The 18,886-nt window shown below is 31.7% G+C and overlaps 1 protein-coding gene across 3 annotated transcripts in view; it reads right to left on the reverse strand.

Moving 5' to 3' along the window:
- The window catches only part of LOC145242148 (uncharacterized), a 95,473-nt gene that overhangs the window by 12,593 nt on the left and 63,994 nt on the right, over positions 1–18,886 (reverse strand). For 2 of the 3 annotated variants that reach the window (XM_080105125.1, XM_080105124.1), the window contains 6 exons: positions 16,193–16,312; positions 12,408–12,584; positions 9,918–10,001; positions 6,967–7,050; positions 3,950–4,081; positions 1,917–1,953 (listed from right to left, as the gene is read on the reverse strand). In XM_080105125.1, the coding sequence (XP_079961251.1) occupies positions 1,917–1,953; positions 3,950–4,081; positions 6,967–7,050; positions 9,918–10,001; positions 12,408–12,584; positions 16,193–16,312 (634 nt within the window). The remainder of the gene's footprint in view (positions 1–1,916; positions 1,954–3,949; positions 4,082–6,966; positions 7,051–9,917; positions 10,002–12,407; positions 12,585–16,192; positions 16,313–18,886) is intronic. The other variant, XR_013862659.1, reaches the window with a different exon arrangement.

Consider the following 18,886-nt stretch of genomic DNA (forward strand, 5'->3'; position numbering starts at 1 on the left):
TAGTATATATATCAATGTATTTTTAATTCTTAACCAAAAGCAAAATTATTTGATTTATAACTTTATCTTTAAAGTAAGATCAGAAGATCAAATGTGACAAAAACGTGTGAACACAAAAAGATGAAGTGAGAAAATGTGAATCATATGAACAGTGACATCATAAAAAAATGAGAAAATATACGAATAAAATGATTAGAAATAATCGGTTGAAAAATACATTTGTCTGAGTGAGGTTTGAACTCATAAGCACTGCCTTTAAGTACGGCTTGTTAACTGCCTGACCTACTGAATAAATTCAGCATTTCATATTTCAATGTCCTGCGCTGAAAGAAAACAATTTTTTCTGTCTTTATTTCACTATGTGAGAAGAGAGTTAAAAAGAAAATGAAAACTTTTTCTTTTTTCACCAGTGTAATATATTTGTTATAAAAATTGCACCCAGTGATTTGAATAACAGTATCAAGATTATTGACCGTAAGAGGGTTAGCTTCCCTGATTTTCTGTATGATATTAATGACAAAATATGAAATTCAATAAAATCAATTGAAAATTAATTTTTTTTAGAACATGGAACAATATTTTTTATATAAATTTGATAAAACATTGTTTTATGTATGTTATGTTTAGGTCAATTAAATGAGAAGGAAACTATTTTATATATAAGATAAATTAGGATCTTGAATACAACAGGCAACTAGAATAATAAAAAGAAATTTGCTTTAACGTTTTTTTCTGATTGATTTGCAAACAATATCTTGTATTAGATGTTACCGTTTACGTTTGCATTGTCAAATGAGAGAAAAGTTTGATACAAGGTTGGTTTAATGTGGAGAAAATCCAGCTCCCCTAAAAGAGGAACCCTGGACTGGAACAAAAATAAAAATTACATTCATTTTGAAGGATTTCTCCTTCACTGACCAGGGACAGAATAGACTAAGTGTAGTATCAACAGATATGCTTTTTTCTTAGCAAAAAAAAAAAAAAAAAAAAAATGGAGATTTTACATTGGCAATAGTTAATTGAATAAAAATTAGATGAAAGGCGTGTTAAAAGAATACTTTTTATTACATGAAAAGTTTAATGTAAATAATATTTGGAGAAAAAAAAATGCTACACAGATATTTTTTTAATTGCATGTACCATTTTTTGTGTGTAATTTTGAGACAGAAATTGATAACTTTTATTACTTGAACTACTGTTTTTATCTTGGATGTGCTCACAACCTTTTTGGACGATATAACTTCAACACGGACCTATGACGTAACAGATAAAGTGCTAAGTAATAATAACTTCTAAGTCAGTCTTCTAAAAGTTAATATTTCAGTTCTTAGTCAGGGCTGACAAAACAAAAACAAGTTACTCTAAATAATTAAATAAAGGGTTCAGTCAGAAATTCTGTTATAAGGATTCCTGAATCCAACAAAATACACCTGAAGCTTGAGTTTAAATAAATTGTTAGAACAACATCCAAGAACAATAAGCCAAATAATGTAAACTTACTTATATAATTTTAATTCAAATAAATATTGCAAGCTCATCATCTCTGTTCAAAACATGGTGCTTATACACTTATTGAACCGCACTATCTTTAAAATAGTATTTTCAAGTTAAATTAAAGTTTTACAATATCTTTATTATTAAATTGTTAAGTGAAGATACAGAATAGTTACAAAACACCTTCCTCTCCCCATGTTAAGAATGGCTTTCTAAAAACCAACATTATTTCAATACGATTCAATAAGTGCATAAGTACTCAAAACATTCCTTTTACTTTTGTTGTTAATCAACCTGAGAAAAAAATGGCTTAAAAGCAAATGTGATGTTATTTTTAGTATCTCACATATGGGATGCCTATTATACTCAAGATCCTATAAATGATTTAATGACATGCTATAAAATGAAAACTGAAAACTCACCTACTTCATCAATTTCCCATTTACTTTTTATATAACCCTGTAAAAGAGAACTCATTTTTAAAGTGGAAACTCCATGGAGAAATATTAAAAATTCATTTTTATACAGCTTGGGGGAAAAAAATGATCTTTGCAAGTTAAAACAGCATCATACACAAAAAAAAAAAAAATAAATAAACTTAAAATATTTAAATTTGGTTGACAACTTCATATTTCATATTAGTTGTGTATACCCAGCATTGCCTGGAATGCAGTGAATTCATTTTAGTTTTAATTTGGTTTGCAGATTTTTTAATAAACTTATTCAGAAAAGGAAATACATTTTATTTCTAAGGGAGACAAATCTTTTTATATTTTTCAAATAGTAATAATAACATTCAGTTTGCTGAACTCTTTTTTCTTTTCTTTTTTTTTTTAAACATCATATTCACTGGCATATGTTGGCTGGCTTTTAAAAATTGACTTCCAAACTAACCTATGTATATCCAGGTTTTTAGTCTTCTTTTCCCTCCTTCAGGACCATCCTTGTCACTTCTCGACATGTTTTCCTTGACCTTACCCTGCAAACTGAACCTGTTACAGTTGAAGCAAACCATCAATCCTTCTTACTATAGGTGATTATAATTAAGAAAATAAATTAACATTTCTACCTGGTCATGGCTGAAATCTTAGATATGTTCCATATTATCTGATTGTCTGAAGATAGATTGTTTTCATTCTGTCAGCCATGATGGGGTAGAAGTGTGAATTCTATTCTTAACTATTATTGCCTGTAGTCACTTAAACTCTAGAAAACTGACAATCTTTACTACAGGCAATAATAAGAACATAAATTAACAGTTTTATCTGGTTATGGTTGATGGAATAAGGACAATCTACCCCATGAATAAAACAATGGGTTCAGTTTGAAATTCTACACAGGCTCAAGTTTAGATAAGCAGTAACTGAAGATTAGCTATTTTTGAAACATGGTAGTGTTTGAATATATGGTTAAGTGGCAGTTTTAGTCATTTAGAACTGCTTTAAAGCTTCACCACTTGCTCATTTTTCGGCCAAATTTCAAGCAATTATTACAGTTTATAGATCACCTTCTCATCTATATTGTAAAAAAAAAAAAAAAAAAAAAATATCAATTTTGTTCAGTAAAACAAAAATTATGATGAATTTACGGGTGTTCAAAATTGTAAAAAAACGTAAGGAGGTGAGCAACGTTTTTTATGACTGGTTTCCATAGCAACCATGTTGCTTCAGTAACTAGTGTTGCTACTAATTCACCGCTCTCGCGAAAAGAGAAGTAACAAGTGAAACAGAGAAAATGAAAGCGAATGAGTGCCGTACATTGTTTTACATATGTGTATGTTGTGTTCATGGGGACAAAAAATAAAAAAAATAAGACTGAAATTAAACAAAGAACAAGTGAATTTACTGGAAGCCTGGAAAAATCATGGATTACAATAGAAAAATGCGAGCATGAAAAGTAATATAGTTAAGCTTAAGCATGGAAAAGAAAAGGACAAGATATTCTAGTAAAAAATATAATAAATTTATAACTTAAAATATTGCAGCATTAAGATTTTTTTTTATAATTCAATTTAACATTATATAATCAATTCTTAATGCTGCAATATTTTAAGCTATAAATTTATAATATTTTTTACTAGAATATCTTCTTTTCTTTTCCAGTTTTAACAACTGTCCTTTGCTTTTCCATGTTTAAGCTTAACCATATTACTTTTCATGCTAGCATTTTTCTATTGTAATATGTTTTGTCACGGATACATACATCATAGAAATTTTTGTTTGTTTTTAGTTTTTAATATTGGGTGAATTCTGGACAAGAATCACTCTTTTTACGATAGATTAAGGTTGGATTTACAACCAAAACATCGACTTTGAATTTGTAACTTTAGTTTCTTTACATTATGCTTCTCTATTGATTCCATATGTTAATCATCCATTCATGGCATTATATAACGAAAGCGATTTCATAGCTATTACGAATCAGTCCAGTTATAATAATAACGATTCAAACTCACTGGAGGAGCAGCCGGTTCATCTTCTTCATCAGCTTCAGATTTAGTTTTATCTTTGTCCTTATCATTATCTTTATCTTTTACAGGTGGACTTTCTTCCTTTTTAACTTCTTCGGTAGTGTCTTCCATCTCAACCTGAAAAAGCAAAAATATTTCACTTTTCATAAAACACTGACAAACATTAATGGCTTCAATGTAGAAAAATAAAAAAAGACTACACACTACACATCACTGTCGTTGGGGGTATCAGTAGCCGAAGACTTTAATGAAATCTATTGCTAAGATTGTTGAAGAATTGGTTGGATCATTCTACTGCTCTAGAAAATGCTTAAACCTCTGATGCAATACTCTAACTATATAAGAATCAGACACGTCATGAGATGTACTGCTGCCATATCTGGAGAGGAACCACTCAGAGCACGAAATTAACTTTGCAATCTAGTGAAGGGTGAGCTTCTCTGTTCTCGGTAGTTTCTTTTTCACAGAAGAAACATTGCTAGTCTTTCTCTACTCTATCGTTATTTTCATGGAAAGTGCATAACTGAGTTTCAATCTTTATAAGCTTTTTTAAAAAAAGTCACAGCAAGAACCTGTTTTTCCCACACCAGCGAAGAACTTTTTTCTCCTATATGTGATTAACATAAAACAGTTTCCATGAACAGAGTTTATTTCCAAAAGCTTCCTAGCATGGAACATACTCCTATGGGATTGCATTCTCATAAGTAATAAAATTTTGTTCATTCCATTCATTATTTTTAATCCTCTCATAGCATTCTTCATCGTTAAACTGACAATATCATTAACCTTTAGCTGCTTTTAGCCTTTATAAGTAACTAGCCATAAAAAAAAATAGAAGTTAAACAGTGTATAATAACATTTATATTAATTTATCTCTCCCCCTAAAAAAACCAGGCCCAGTTTACCTTCAAAGAATATTGTTTTCTAAATTTTAGACATTATACATCTAGAGCAAATGCCAATCCAAAAAATATAAACTTTATGGGTTAGTGGTCTTGGACTGCTAGCTGGACATACAAACATACAAGCACACATACATCTGCCCTTTATATAAGTATCTAGTAAAAAAACAAATTTACATTATCCAATGAGCTCCAGACGCCATCAATTTTTTAACATGTAGGATTAGACCATGATGGTATTCATTTTCTCCCAGTAACTTTGCCAGTTTCAGGGAAAGTCAAAGATGCTGGGGGAAAAAAAAAACAAACTAAATGCCATCAATTGATGGAGTGATTATGATTTGATGAATCTTGCAGTCAAGGTTTTCCACATCATAGGGAAGGGTGAAATATGCGCCACCAAACTGGCTGATCGATCGACACAGTAAGCTTCATGAAACATCATAGCTATTTTAATGTATTTGCAGCAGTTGGTGGCGTGTGTACATAAGGACTAAGAACAAGTAAATTCACTTTCAGTTTGCTAATAAATTTTGTAGAAAGACACTAAATCGAAAAAGAAAACATTTAAAATTTTTGGGCCATTTTTTTATGTCATTATATTTACAAATTTATTGTTTTATTTTAGGTCAATTAAATTAAAAATGAAGCCACCCCTCAAAACACAAACACACACACACACACAAATATATACAGAGGCCAAGCAATCAAACAAGTGAGTATACCATTCATCTAATTAATTTTTATAAATATTTTTTTATCATGGATAAAGGCATTTTGGGTGCAAAGAGTCTTTCTGGTCGTTTTGTCTGGAAGTCATGATTCTTTGTTTCCTCAATTTTCTTGACAACATCAGGACACAGGTCCTACTAGTCTAAAAGGATATCAATTTAAATCAGATTAACAAAGAACACAGGTGATTAGCAAAGGAAATAGCATCAGAAGATATGTTGGTGGTTGTCCAGAATTCCTATCTACATTAAAAAACAAAAATACGGAAAAATCTTTATAATTCACGTACCCAGCATAGAACAAAAAGATGAAATTCCAAAACTAATGAGCTGATCAAATAGTTTTCTTTTATTATTTAGAAAATCATTTTTGTTTACAATTTTAAGAAATTAATGGTAAGTCATAGCTATTACAAATCTAAAAACAAAAAAAATCTCGGTAGTTCATATCGAGTTATCTGCATTCCTTTATTCAAGATGGCAGAGAAATACACTCCATCCTCGATTTCTTATAAAATTTGAATTTATTAGTTAAAAAAAAAAAAAAAAAAAAACTTGATCAATTTATTTTTGGAAAATGATATTTTTGTTTCATCACAGGTATGTACATCATACAGACTTTTCTTTACTTTTGTTTTTTTTTAATATGGGGAATTCTGAACAAGAAATGCTGTTTCCCAAAACTTTTGTCATTAAATATAGAAACATTTAGTTAAGCAAATGTTTGAAAATAATTTCTTATATAATAAAACTAACACAATATGCAAAACAGAGATATGAGTAACAAATGGTAAAAAACAATGAATTTGAAGACTGTGGGGGGGGGGCCAACACAAAAACTTTTTTCTAAACAACTCCAGTTTCAGCAAAGAAAATCAAAATTAATGTCCATGTTGGAGGAACGTGATAAGTGATTCTTTGATGAAAGAAAAAGTCATTGAACACCCCTTACCCACACTATGAGTAGTTTGAAGTCTTAGCTTTCATACAAAACTTTTATAAGAGAGAAAAGGAAGCCAATACAAGGCAGTGAAAAGAAAAGGAAAAGAGAAAGAAATAGAAATAAAATCTAGCTAAATAGAGATAAAAAAAAAATAAGGGAGCTAAGGCACTAGCAATTTGGTAGAAATCATTTTTTTTCTTTTTAAAAAAAAAAAAAAAAAAATGAATTTCATCCAAAAAATCAGAATTATTGAGGGGTTCTAGCAATTTTAGTTAAAAACTCGCCATTACTGGATAAAAAAAAGTGCAGAGTATCACTAAAAATACTAATAACTTCTATCACTGATAAAAATTGCATGAAGAAAAAAATACAAAAACAAAAAAAAATTGTTTTCATAAACACTTATTTTGAAAGCAGCATACTTACTTCAGGTATGGCCGCATCTTGCAGTAAAGATCGAATATCTAAATGAATATGATGTTTTGGAGTTGGCTCCCAATTTTTTTGTATCTGGAAAGGTGAAACAAAAAGAAAGCATTAAAAAAAAATGATATCGTAAAAAACATTCCATTATATGAACATGAGATATTTTAACTTCCAAAAAAAATCATCACAAAAGTTGATGCAAATACAAATAGACTTATGCATGTCTACATTAGTTTTATTTATGTTGCTGAGCTGACCTAATTATTTCTTGAAGATACTATCAATAAAAAAAAAATATTTTACAACATGATTGGTTATATTTTTATATTATTCTTCATATGGTAATAAAAAAAAAAAATCTTTGTGTTTATTTGTTTATGCATTATTCGAAATTGTCTATTTGTTTAAAGTTTACTAACAGGGGGGGGGGATAAATAGGGTTGCCCGGGCATAAAATATGCTTAAATATATTTTAATTTGTCTAGATTTTGTATATATTATAGAGTCATGATTTCAAAAGTAAAAAAAAGAAGTATTTGGGTTCCATCAGTTAGAATATAAACCAAAATTGTAGCATTTAAAGCTGGTGACATTACCATTGTACCAACGTAACACACATATGAACTGATTAAAAATTAAAAATAAACTAAAATGAATATACAAAATGTATAACGATTTTTTTTTCAATTTAAACCCATTTTGACCCGCCTTAAAAACTATTTTAATCGGCTGAAGACTCATAAAAGAACAGTCCATAAAAAAGCCAATCATTTGAGGCCCCTAGTGCCGCTCTGTGACTTTTAGTTTCGGAAGAGATAGAGTTTAAAAATATGGAGAGACAGACAGATATATAGCTTTTTATATATTAGATTTTGTCTTCTTTTTTAAACTATGCCTCCCAACCTCAACTCCTCCTCCCAATATTTTTTGTTCCAAGCAAAAATCTAACTCTGTATGGGCAAATGCAGAATTACATCCCTTTAAGATGACAGCCATTTAAAATAAATTCTGATCCGGAAATTAAATAATTTTTTTTTAGTTTAAATAAAAACAGAGAATTAATTTTATCCAGAATTCCCCCATAGTAAAAAGCAAAACTAAAGAAAAAACTGTACAATGTATGTACACGTGACGAATCAAAAATATCTTATGTAAATTGATCAAGTGGTTTTATTTTTATGAAGAAAATCATTTTTAAGCGATTAATAGGAATTTGTAGGCATTACAACAAAAATCAGTGCTTATCTATAACTTGGTTAAAAAACAAAATTACAGAAAAATCTTCATGATGTACATACTTGTCACAGAATTAAGATGCCATATTCCAAAAATTATGTAGATTAACATGGGTGCCCGGCATTGCCCGGGTGTTTGGAGGGGTGTGTTGAAAAAAAAAAAAAAAGAAAAGAAAAAAAAAAGTAGTCTGCGAAGGAGGAAAAGAACGGGGAAAAAACATGACGTCCTTGCTGTTATAACCACCGTCAAACCAGAAGTGACATAGGTTTAAATTAAGGCTAGACAATCGAAAAGAGGGGATGACTTTCGAAAATATCGGCGAAAAAAGCAACCCCTCTTTGTAGAAAAGTGCCCTGTTGAGGGTGAAGAAATTAATGTTTTTAGCCAATTTTTCGGTATCTGTCGGTATAAGGGTTGAGCTTCAAAACGTTACTGATCTTGTGAAAATCCGTTGCCGCTGTCAAAAGTTTTAGGCAGACATGCAAACATACATCCATGCATTTATATATTGATAGCTCAAATTTTCGACCCAAACTGATTAAAAAGCTTGCCCTATCTCTGAATACCCTGCATGTAAAATTTCAAATGTTTAGACCAGAAATTGTCTGAGTAATTTGGTAGAGACTGCAGAGATCAAATTTTTTTTAACTTTGACCCCTAGTACGATCCCTTAATATTTATTGTTTTGGGCTCATCAAGTTATTAAGTTAGATCCATGTCGAAGAACCTATATCTAAAATTTCAAGTGTTTAGACCCAAAATTGGCAGAGGAGTTTGGTAGAGCTCTCAAAGGTCAAATCGTTGAACTTTGACCCCTTAACAGCCAAATTTCTGGCCGAAAACCAATTACAAAGATTTTCTCAAATCTCACTACCCTGTATATCAAATTTTGGGTCTGTAGACTGAAAATTGACAGAGTTATTGTGTAGGGAAATGTACACAGACAGACAGACAGACACACACACAGATATATCGATAGATTGATCAAGTATTTTTTTTGTTTATTTATTGATTCATTTATATGAATAAACAAGTAGGAGACCGGGGACGACCATATTTTTTTTTTTAAATTTTGCCAAAATTTAAGGGCACCAATTCAATTTGACTACCGAGATTTTGTTTGTATTTAAAGTAATTAAAACTTTTTAAACACTAAAAATCATAAAATTTGATTTTCTTAATTAAAAACACTACTTGATCCATTTATGCGATTTTTAAAGTATGACATCTTTGTTCCATGAGGAGTATGTACAAAGATTTTTCTGTTTTGTTGTTTTTGTTTTTTTTTAAATCAAGTGCAATTCTAAATAAGCATCAATAAATTTTGCAAGTTTGAATTACTGAGTTATCTACTTTTGTTCTTTTTTTGATTGTTTTCAAAATGGCGGACATGACGGGTGTTCTTCAATTACATATAAAATTTGATTTCCTCATTTAAACATAAAATTATTTACGTAATTTTTGGGATATGACATTTTTGTTTCATTAAGGCTATGTACACATCATATAGATTTTTCTTTATCTTTTAATAGAGGGTGAATTCTGAACAAGATCCAAACATTTTAGTTTACACTATTTTATTATTCGAGCAGTAAATAATAATTCAATCTGTAATTATCAAAGATCTGTTGACGTAAAAAACACACACACACAAGATTGCCTACATTTTTTATAGATTATTACAAGCCATAATGCAAATGGCTTTCTTTACATACCTTTGTAATGTCTGGATTCGTACGACCGTGTATATTACGCCGAACACAGGTTGGTACATCTGAATGTACAGTTGCTACGTAAACCTGAAAATATTTTGAAAAAAGAAAAAATATTTTTAAAGCTTCAGCTAATTTATCAAAATAATTATCAGCAATAACGCATCAGCAGAATGCAGTGGAAGATGGGGATGTAAATGTTACGTACAATTAAAGGAGAACAGGTAAAAAAGGAAATAAGAATCAAAGAAATTTTATCTCGTTTATTAGATATCATTGTAACATATTCCCTGAATTACTTCGCTTATCCTTGATCTTCGCGATATAAATCTGAGTGTTTAGAAAGAAGACCTCAAATACCATTTTTTAAATCTTTGGTATGACTCCATTGAGAGTTGAACCTTGACTTGCACTGCAATCATCATCTGAAATATGCGGGTATAAACATACTATCCTTTAGTACTGACCATCTTTGAGGTCTTAAACAATATCAGAATACAATCTGGATTAGTAAATCGACTAGTCTCATATATTTAGATGGGATGGACCGAAGAGATTATTTGACAGGAGTAGATGCACTTGACATGGACACACACCTGGCTGAGAAAAAGAAATATGATGTATTGTCAAAAATAAAAGAATTGATTGAAACCAACTGCAAGAGTTAACGGCAGAAGGAAATACTCAGTAGCTGAATAAAACATCCTGTAGGCTTGACTACATTGACAACAACATTGCACAGTGAGTGTTTGTAGGTGGGGGAAGTTACAGATTGATATATAGCCAATGAAGGTAAAAAAAAAAGCTGAAATCAAGATAAATTTCCAAAACATGGGTGCCACAACTCCCTCCTCTTCAATTTTTCAACCAGGATTGAACCTTCAAACAACAGAAGATTATCACTTAGAACGGACAGATACTCATCCAAGGCAAAAGAAAGTTCTAATTTAGAATTCAACTTATAAAAAAAAAAAAAAAAAAAAAAAAAAATCTTTACGCAAAGAAAATGTAATTCTAAAAATTATGTACATTGATAAAGTAGTTTTATTTTTATAAAGAAAATCATTTTTAAATGATTTTAAGCGATTAATGTGAAATCGGTAGAATTACAAGGCTGATCTTGCAAATTTAAATTATTGTGGACTTATTTGCTACTTTTTTACAAGATGGCAATGCAAGAGTCATATTTTACTTACTCATAAAATTTGATTTTCTTAATAAAACTAAATTGATAAACTGCTGGATCAATTTACATAATTTTTGAAATATGACCTCTTTATTCATTCCATGACAGGTATGTACATCATACAGATTTTTCTGTATTTTCTATTTAATTGCGTTGAAAATAAATACAAGCTAAAAAAATCTGCATGATATATGTACCTGTGATGAAATAAAAATAAATTCCAAAAATTATGTAAATTAGTTTTATTTTTGTTAAGAAAATCATTTTTAAGCGACTAATGCAAATTCATATGCATTACAACATCTTACTGGTTTGAATTATCGAGTTATTTCCCTTTGTTTTTTTGTTTTTGTTTTTAGATTGTTTGCAAAAATAGCAGACAAAATAACCGTTCTTCTGTTACTCATAAAATTTAATTTTCTTATTTAAAAATAAAACTACTTGATCAATTTATATAACTTTTGGAATATATTATCGTTTCATCACAGGTACATACATAATACAGATTTTTATTTACTTTTGTTTTTTAATATAGAGAGAATTCGGGACAAAAACCCAACATTTATTTTATTTTTTTTTTCTAGGATCGAGTTCTTCTTTGAATGCATATTTCGAATCATTAAATGCTGAGAATAAGAATGAGAAGATGAAAGTGTAACATTTTTTTTTCAAGGGAATCACCACTTATCAAGGCCCAAGGGCCACTCGAGGATAAGGGTTAAAGAGTGTACAGGGGTCAATAGGACAATATCATAGTAATCGTTAGAAGTGTAAATTTGGTAAATTGGATTATTTAAGGGGAATGGCTCATCAAAAACTTGTTTACGTTGGACTTGAAGACGGCCATATTGTAGTCAGCTGGAAAGCAAGGAAACAGAAGAGAGTTCTACAGATATGCAGTTCTGAGAAAGAAGCTTTGTTCATGGAATCTACATTTAGGTTTAGGCACAGATAAAGAGTGGGGGGGGGGAATTATTGATAGTGTTTACAGCCAGACGAGTGTTTCTCGTGAATGTTTGGCGAGGAGGGGACCATGACATGTGCCTTAAAGACATGTTTAGAGCTAATGAAGTCAGAAGAAGTATAAGGAGATGTTGAACTTTTGTTTTTAGAAAGTGTACGATTTCTAAAAGCCTGAAAATGTTAATTTAAGAAAATATTCTTCCACAACTATTTCTTTCAAATATGTACTTGCTGCAAAGCATTCTTGGCAACTTTTGTTTTCTTCTTGTTTTTTTTTTTTTTTCACATCAACTCAGACGAACAAACCAAAAAGTCAACTGAAAAAAAAAAACAAAAAAACTCACTTGGAATCCTTTCGATTTAGCATAGCTCCAAAATTCCTCAAAATGCTGCACCTTTTCATTAACACAATCATAAATAATAAACGGAAAGAAACCATCATCAATTGTCTTTTTGAAGCTTTTTAAGATACTTTGTCGGTACACTTCTTCCAAGTCAGGTTCATATTCATATTGGAGAACCTGAAAAAAAAAAAAAAAAAATTAATGAAGACATTCAACTATATATAATTAATTATAACTTTTAATCAAGTTCTTTTGCAGCAAAATTATATGTAAGCAGGGCTCTATGGGCAAATTTATCTTTAGTTGACCTTTGACAACTAAATATTTTCGTTTACTAGCCAAATAGAAAAGTTACTCGCCAAACAGACATGATTTTTAGAATATGGCATCTTCGTTCTGTGACGAGTATGTACATTATAAAGATTTTTCTGTGTTTTTTTAATAAGTGTAATTCTAAATATACAACAAATTTTATGTTGATACTTGAACGTATAAACATTACAATTTCTTCGAGATTTTTAAACAGCCTTCGTAAAAAAAAAAGAGTATATTGTTCTATTAAACTTTTATTGTTTAAACAATTTGACTTTGTTTGTTTTGTTTTAAAAAAAAAAAAAGTTGAAAAGATATTTTTCCCTCAGTAGTGAGCTTTGGAAGATGTGCAATCGCCAAAAGATAAGCGTTTCATTATTTTTAGTCACCATTTTGAAAAATCACTCGCAAATGCGACTGATTCACTCGCAATATAGAGCCCTAGTAAGAATGTGAAAATAATGTTCATAACCATATTTTCCAAATAAGGTAAGAGTAGTGGAAAATTCTATTATAAATGCAAAGATTAGAATTAGGGTTACATGTCAGAAGCTTACATCATTGACAAGAAGTCACTGAAGACACATAGCGGATAAACTGAGTAAACTTGTACCTTTTTTTCTCAATTATGCACTCAAAAACAAAGAGAGCAATCTTGCTTTGGATCAGCTGCTCCTATTCCTATATAGGGCGGGGGCATATGCTTGGCATATTTTGGATGTATACTGGTTTGGTTTGGCATCTTCAAATATTTATTCATGGTGTTTGGTTTGGTTGTTTTGTAGAGTAAAATTGTAGCTTTTGCTTTTGGCTTTGCAGAACATGATTGAGTTTTGCAAATGTAAAGGCGAAAAACTAACATTAATGTCGGTGCATTTTAGGCCAGGAAGTCGGTATCTTCAGACATCCTGACCTACTAGCATCGGAGGATGTATACTGAAAAAGAAACCTGCCAAAAGCATTGTTGAACCCTAAACGATTTTGTGCTGTTACTAGTTACAACGGCTGCTATGACAGAACAAAGGGGAGAGAGAATGAATTGTTACATATCAACATTAGAAGACCCCATTTGCCTAATGTAATGAGCTACCAATAATTCAATTGGATAAAAGAATTGATGCTCTGTAATCTTACAATTTGTGTGTATATTGTTGCAACAACATTCACCCTGGTAGGGTCTAGTGAGCTTCTACTCTGGCCTGCACTAGATTTCAAATCATTGCGGCCATGCATGGCTATCCAGAACAAGGTCACACAAGATGGTTAGCCAATCATGATTCCACTGTCGAAAGCCAACCACCCATGGATCTGAGAGCTCAGCCAGGTCCTCAGCAGCTGTCCATGGACACAATTGCACCACTTAGACAGCGAGAATTACATGGTGAATTAGCTCTTCCTCTGAGTGCCACACTGCATGTCTAACCCAGAAAAGACATTGCTGCAACACGACAGATGGCAGACACTTAAGATGGCAGAAAACAGCAGTTCAGACATGGTCAACTTGCTGGCAATGGAAGACGTGGCAAAGACTGTCATTGTCAAAAACTTCAAGCTTCCACTAATCAGCCACCAACATCGGCTATGTCTTGTAGCCATAGAGAAGGACTGACTGGATGACAGATTGATAAATAAATCTATCTTTATTGAAATCTTTCTATGTCTCCTTCCCCTATAAAGACCCCTGGAGGTGTAGAAAAGTGAATCTAGCAGCATGAACTCAATAATCAACTTCTGCTGTACTTTGCTGGAATGGAACAATGGTAGGACCAAGGTACACAATAACTCCACATCTTCCAATACAACACTATTCAAAGAAATCAATTAACAATCCTTTGGAGAGACTAAGGAAGAGAGAGAGCCAGGCAAAACCAGTCTGTCCAGCACCTCATCTCCAGTTAATCCCGGCAATATAACAGCATGTATGTATGTACCTGTTTTTCTAGCAACATTTACTATTCCAAAATACCAAACAGCTTATGCTTTTCTACAGCAATTATTAGTGACTATTGTTATTGGAAATTTGTAAGCAACATAAAAATGTAAAACAAAAACATTCACTGATTCAATTAATGACAAATTACAAAATTAAGTGTTCATGCAAGGTTGATTGGTTCCATGGTGTGACTACATTTTTTATTATTTTATTTTAATAAATTCTCAGAAATGCAGGGGAGGGGGGGGGTCCCCTTCCTGGTGCTAACATTGATTTTTTTATGAGATACACAGAATTTATGACAAGTGTATCAGTAACTTGTCAATAGACACAGGAACTTATTATTTCACCATTGCAAAAAGTTTATTGATTAGATGTCGAGTTTGGATGTGTTCTACTGATGAACCTAAAAGAGGGCAAAACTTGAATCTAGAACTTCAGGTCTGTGGCTTTAACTGTTTGTGCAAACTGTGGCATTGTTTGATTGTGAAAATAATTATATGGCAACTTGCATTCAAAAATTTTATATATATATATATATATATATATATATATATATTGTACTTGTATAGTTTAATCAAGACATTAAAAAAAGAAAATATTGAAAAAGGGTTATATTGTATGTATCGGTTTTGGACTGAAGATCTCTGAAAAAAAATTCACTTAATTTGATTGAGTATTTTTTTTTACAGCGGAAAAACCCATTTTTATGAGAGCACAATGAAGGTAGTCATCTTTGAGTTTTTGAACATGCCACAGGGAGATAACTTAATTTAAAGTGCCGACACTCCCTCTACACCTTTAAGACTAGCTTTTCTTCCTAAAAATCGATACATGACTACCTTTTGCTCTGTGTCATAAATTGTTTTTTTCGCTGTAAAAGAAAAAAAAAAAAAGAAAAGCACTTGATCAAATTAAGTGAATTTTTTTTTTTCAGGGAACTTCATTCCATAACGGATATGTACAATATAACCCCCCCTTTTTTTTTTATATTTTCAATTTTTAATGTCTTGATTAAACGGTACAAGTACCATATTTTTTTTCATTTTATTTTGGTAAGTTATCAAAGATCAAGCCCCACGCCTCCCCTCCCTGGGCTAACACTTGATTTCTTTATGAAATTCATAGTGTTTATTGAAAATCCTCATTAACTCTGCAAGCTAGAGTTTATAAAGCAGTATAGAATATCACTTTCCATGTCTATAATTAACCAAGTAACTATATGTTATATTTTATCTTGTGGTCTTGTTTTTGATTTAGCCAGATTCCAGGACACGTATTCATTTGATGTAGTAGAATATTCAGTTTAACGCCATTATGGTTAAAGTTGCGGCATTCATCCTGGGTCGGTTAGGTCATCTCTTTCCAACAAGTTTATCATGTCACCTATATCAATATCTATCTAAATGGAAAATACTGTTAATATTATTTTTATACAACCAAATCAAATATTATAATAAAATAATAATTTTACAGAAGGAGGAGACAATTCAGTTTTAAAATGTTAATCAAATAAATTATCTTTTTTTTCACTACTTACTTTTTTCTTCACCATTTTATTAGTTTCTGTGTCTTTTTCTACTTTTTCAACTTCTACCATAAAATAATCATCCATACACAACATTCGAGGGGCCGTACCACCATTACTGGTTTCTTTGTCCTAAACAAATTAAAAGAAAACATTAATGCAACAACAGTGATTTCTATCCACGATGTGAGAAACGGAAACTTGTGTAAAAAAGAAAAAATTAAAATTACGAGAAAGGCAATTGATGAGTAAGAGGAAAGGGTGTAGCCATCATAAACATTGACATTTGTTTACTCTTGCAGAGAGCAGCTCAAGTGAGGTTGTTTGGCTAGACTCGATTTGAGGTGAGAGTCATGCAGGATGGGTTAAACAGGCTCCTCCTGTAGAACGTACATTACAAAATGAATGCAGACTACACACGATAGTAATGGATAGCCAGTCCCAGGACCAGCAGTGAACACTGTAAACCTGTTGACTGGAGCTTAGTTCGCTGTTTGTTTTGATAATGTGTAACCACATCTTTAGTTGGCCTCCCGGGCGTCTTTGCTAACCTTGGAGTGGTGAAGATGACCAGGAGGTTAATTGAAAACATGGCCCCTTCTATGAATACTTCTTTTGGTCAAACGATAAGGCATAGCAGTTTTGACCATACCTTTTAAGAACTCCATCTGGAAATTTTTAATGATCTTTGATACATCCATGAAAAAAGATACAAGACATTTCCTCCTACCACCCATCAATTAGACACTTTAAGCAAAGTTTTCTTCACTTGAAGATATCAAGCTCTCAAGAAACAACTATTACCAGCCAGCACTTATCGATATTTATTACCTTCCGATGGCAGAATGATGTGATACAAGTGTTGGAAAGTGGAATTTGAAGAGCCAGCACCCTTGAGAGCAACCCCCCTCAATATTCCTCAGAGGGGGCACCTCAGGCGATCAGCAATAAACTAACTTCTCAAAGGGAGAAGACAGACAAAAAGAGTGGATTGCCTAGAATGTTACAAGACCAATCAAAGTTATATCTCAGCCAACAAGAACACTCAACTGCATATCCCATATAAAATAAATACATTATTTTCCCTTTCTTTAACAATCCATTTCTATTGATTATTATAGTTTTATTTTTATAATTTATGTGAAGATTCACTCTTATAAAGGGATGGACAAAATTTTTTTTTATGAAGGAAGTGAAACCATCTAACCTCAACATTCTACTATCTGCATTTGTTACTAAGAAAATATTGGACTGCCATTGTTTCTAAGAAGATATTGGACTGCCATTGTTTCTAAGAAGATATTGGACTGCCATTGTTTCTAAGAAGATATTGGACTCCATAGTCTTTAAGAAAACATTGAAATACTGAATAGTCCAGTCTGCCACGATGGTCCAAACTGTAGGTGCTCTGGCTTTGATTGAGTTATACGATAAAAACAAAACTCTTAGCAAAGATCCAAATGTAGTATCTGTTTTGATACTATACTTCATCTGTTTTCTCTTTGGTCAGTAAGAGAAATTACTTCTAGATTAGGAGAATTTTTATTTTTATCCCAATCCAGGGGCTCCTTTTTAGGGAGTTGAAATTTCCCCACATTAAAAACCAACCTTTTGTCAGACAGACTTCATGTGGTAGAAGTAAATATAAATAGGGGAAACAAAACTTGAAATAAATTGGGATAGTCCCATTTAGAATTACTCAAAGATTATCAACTATAATGAAACAGTGCCTGAAAAAAACTTAGAACAGCAGCCAAACATTCAAAATGATAGCCATAAACAGAATATTTTTAATAAAATATTTGGTGATTGTACAGCATAATTCAATTTCAAATAAATGCATATTCGGTAGAAATATTACACACTTGCATATCATTTCAAGGTTAATAAAAATTGCAACAATAAATAAAAAGAAAATGATGGAGTAGAAAAATAATTACGAGTAAAATCAAAATTTATCGAAGTATAAATTTTTGTCGTAATTGTTAATGAAGTTTTTAAAATGCAGGGGAGGTAACTGTAGTTTATGATTGACAAATACTAGGGGAGGTAACTGCAGTTTATGATTGACAATTTCAAAATAGCAGACCGCTAATATCTATGTCTATTTTGCAAAAGATTATTCTAGCAGATCTACTCAATTCCTTGGCCAACCAACCTACCTACAATCCAAGACATCTATACTTCCTCAATGGTTTATCCAAGAGAACAAGCGCTGTACATGACCATACTAGTTTAACTGGTTCATCTGTAAGATAACATCTGGGCAAATCTAACGCTTTCAGAAAATCCACTAACCTAATGTGTTGAGTTTAGTACGGCACAATCATATTGACACACCGGTTCCTGCCAGATCACTGAAGTTAAGCAACGTTGAGCCTGGCCAGTACCAGATGGATGACCATTTGAGAAGGCTAGACGCTGTATGTACCTTCTGGGAAGGTTAGGCACGGGGCCAGCACCCTCACCCTGAAAAAAGAACACCTCGCTACAAAAGCATCTACAAAGTTGTGGATGGCCTATGACCCTCCAGGGGTTCAAGGCTATAGATGGATGGAATGTGTTGAGTTATGGCAGATTTCATACTGCAGAGTCATGTAATCAACGATCTATCATTGTGCTGTAGTCGGATGAGACATGATATCACAAGGGCTCAGCATTTGCTGTCATATAACAATGCTTCTGGCATAGTTGCTATACAACTTA

The sequence above is a fragment of the Euprymna scolopes genome, chromosome 21 (genome assembly GCF_053919585.1).
Source record: "Euprymna scolopes isolate OS-2025 chromosome 21, ASM5391958v1, whole genome shotgun sequence".
NCBI lineage: Eukaryota > Metazoa > Mollusca > Cephalopoda > Sepiida > Sepiolidae > Euprymna > Euprymna scolopes.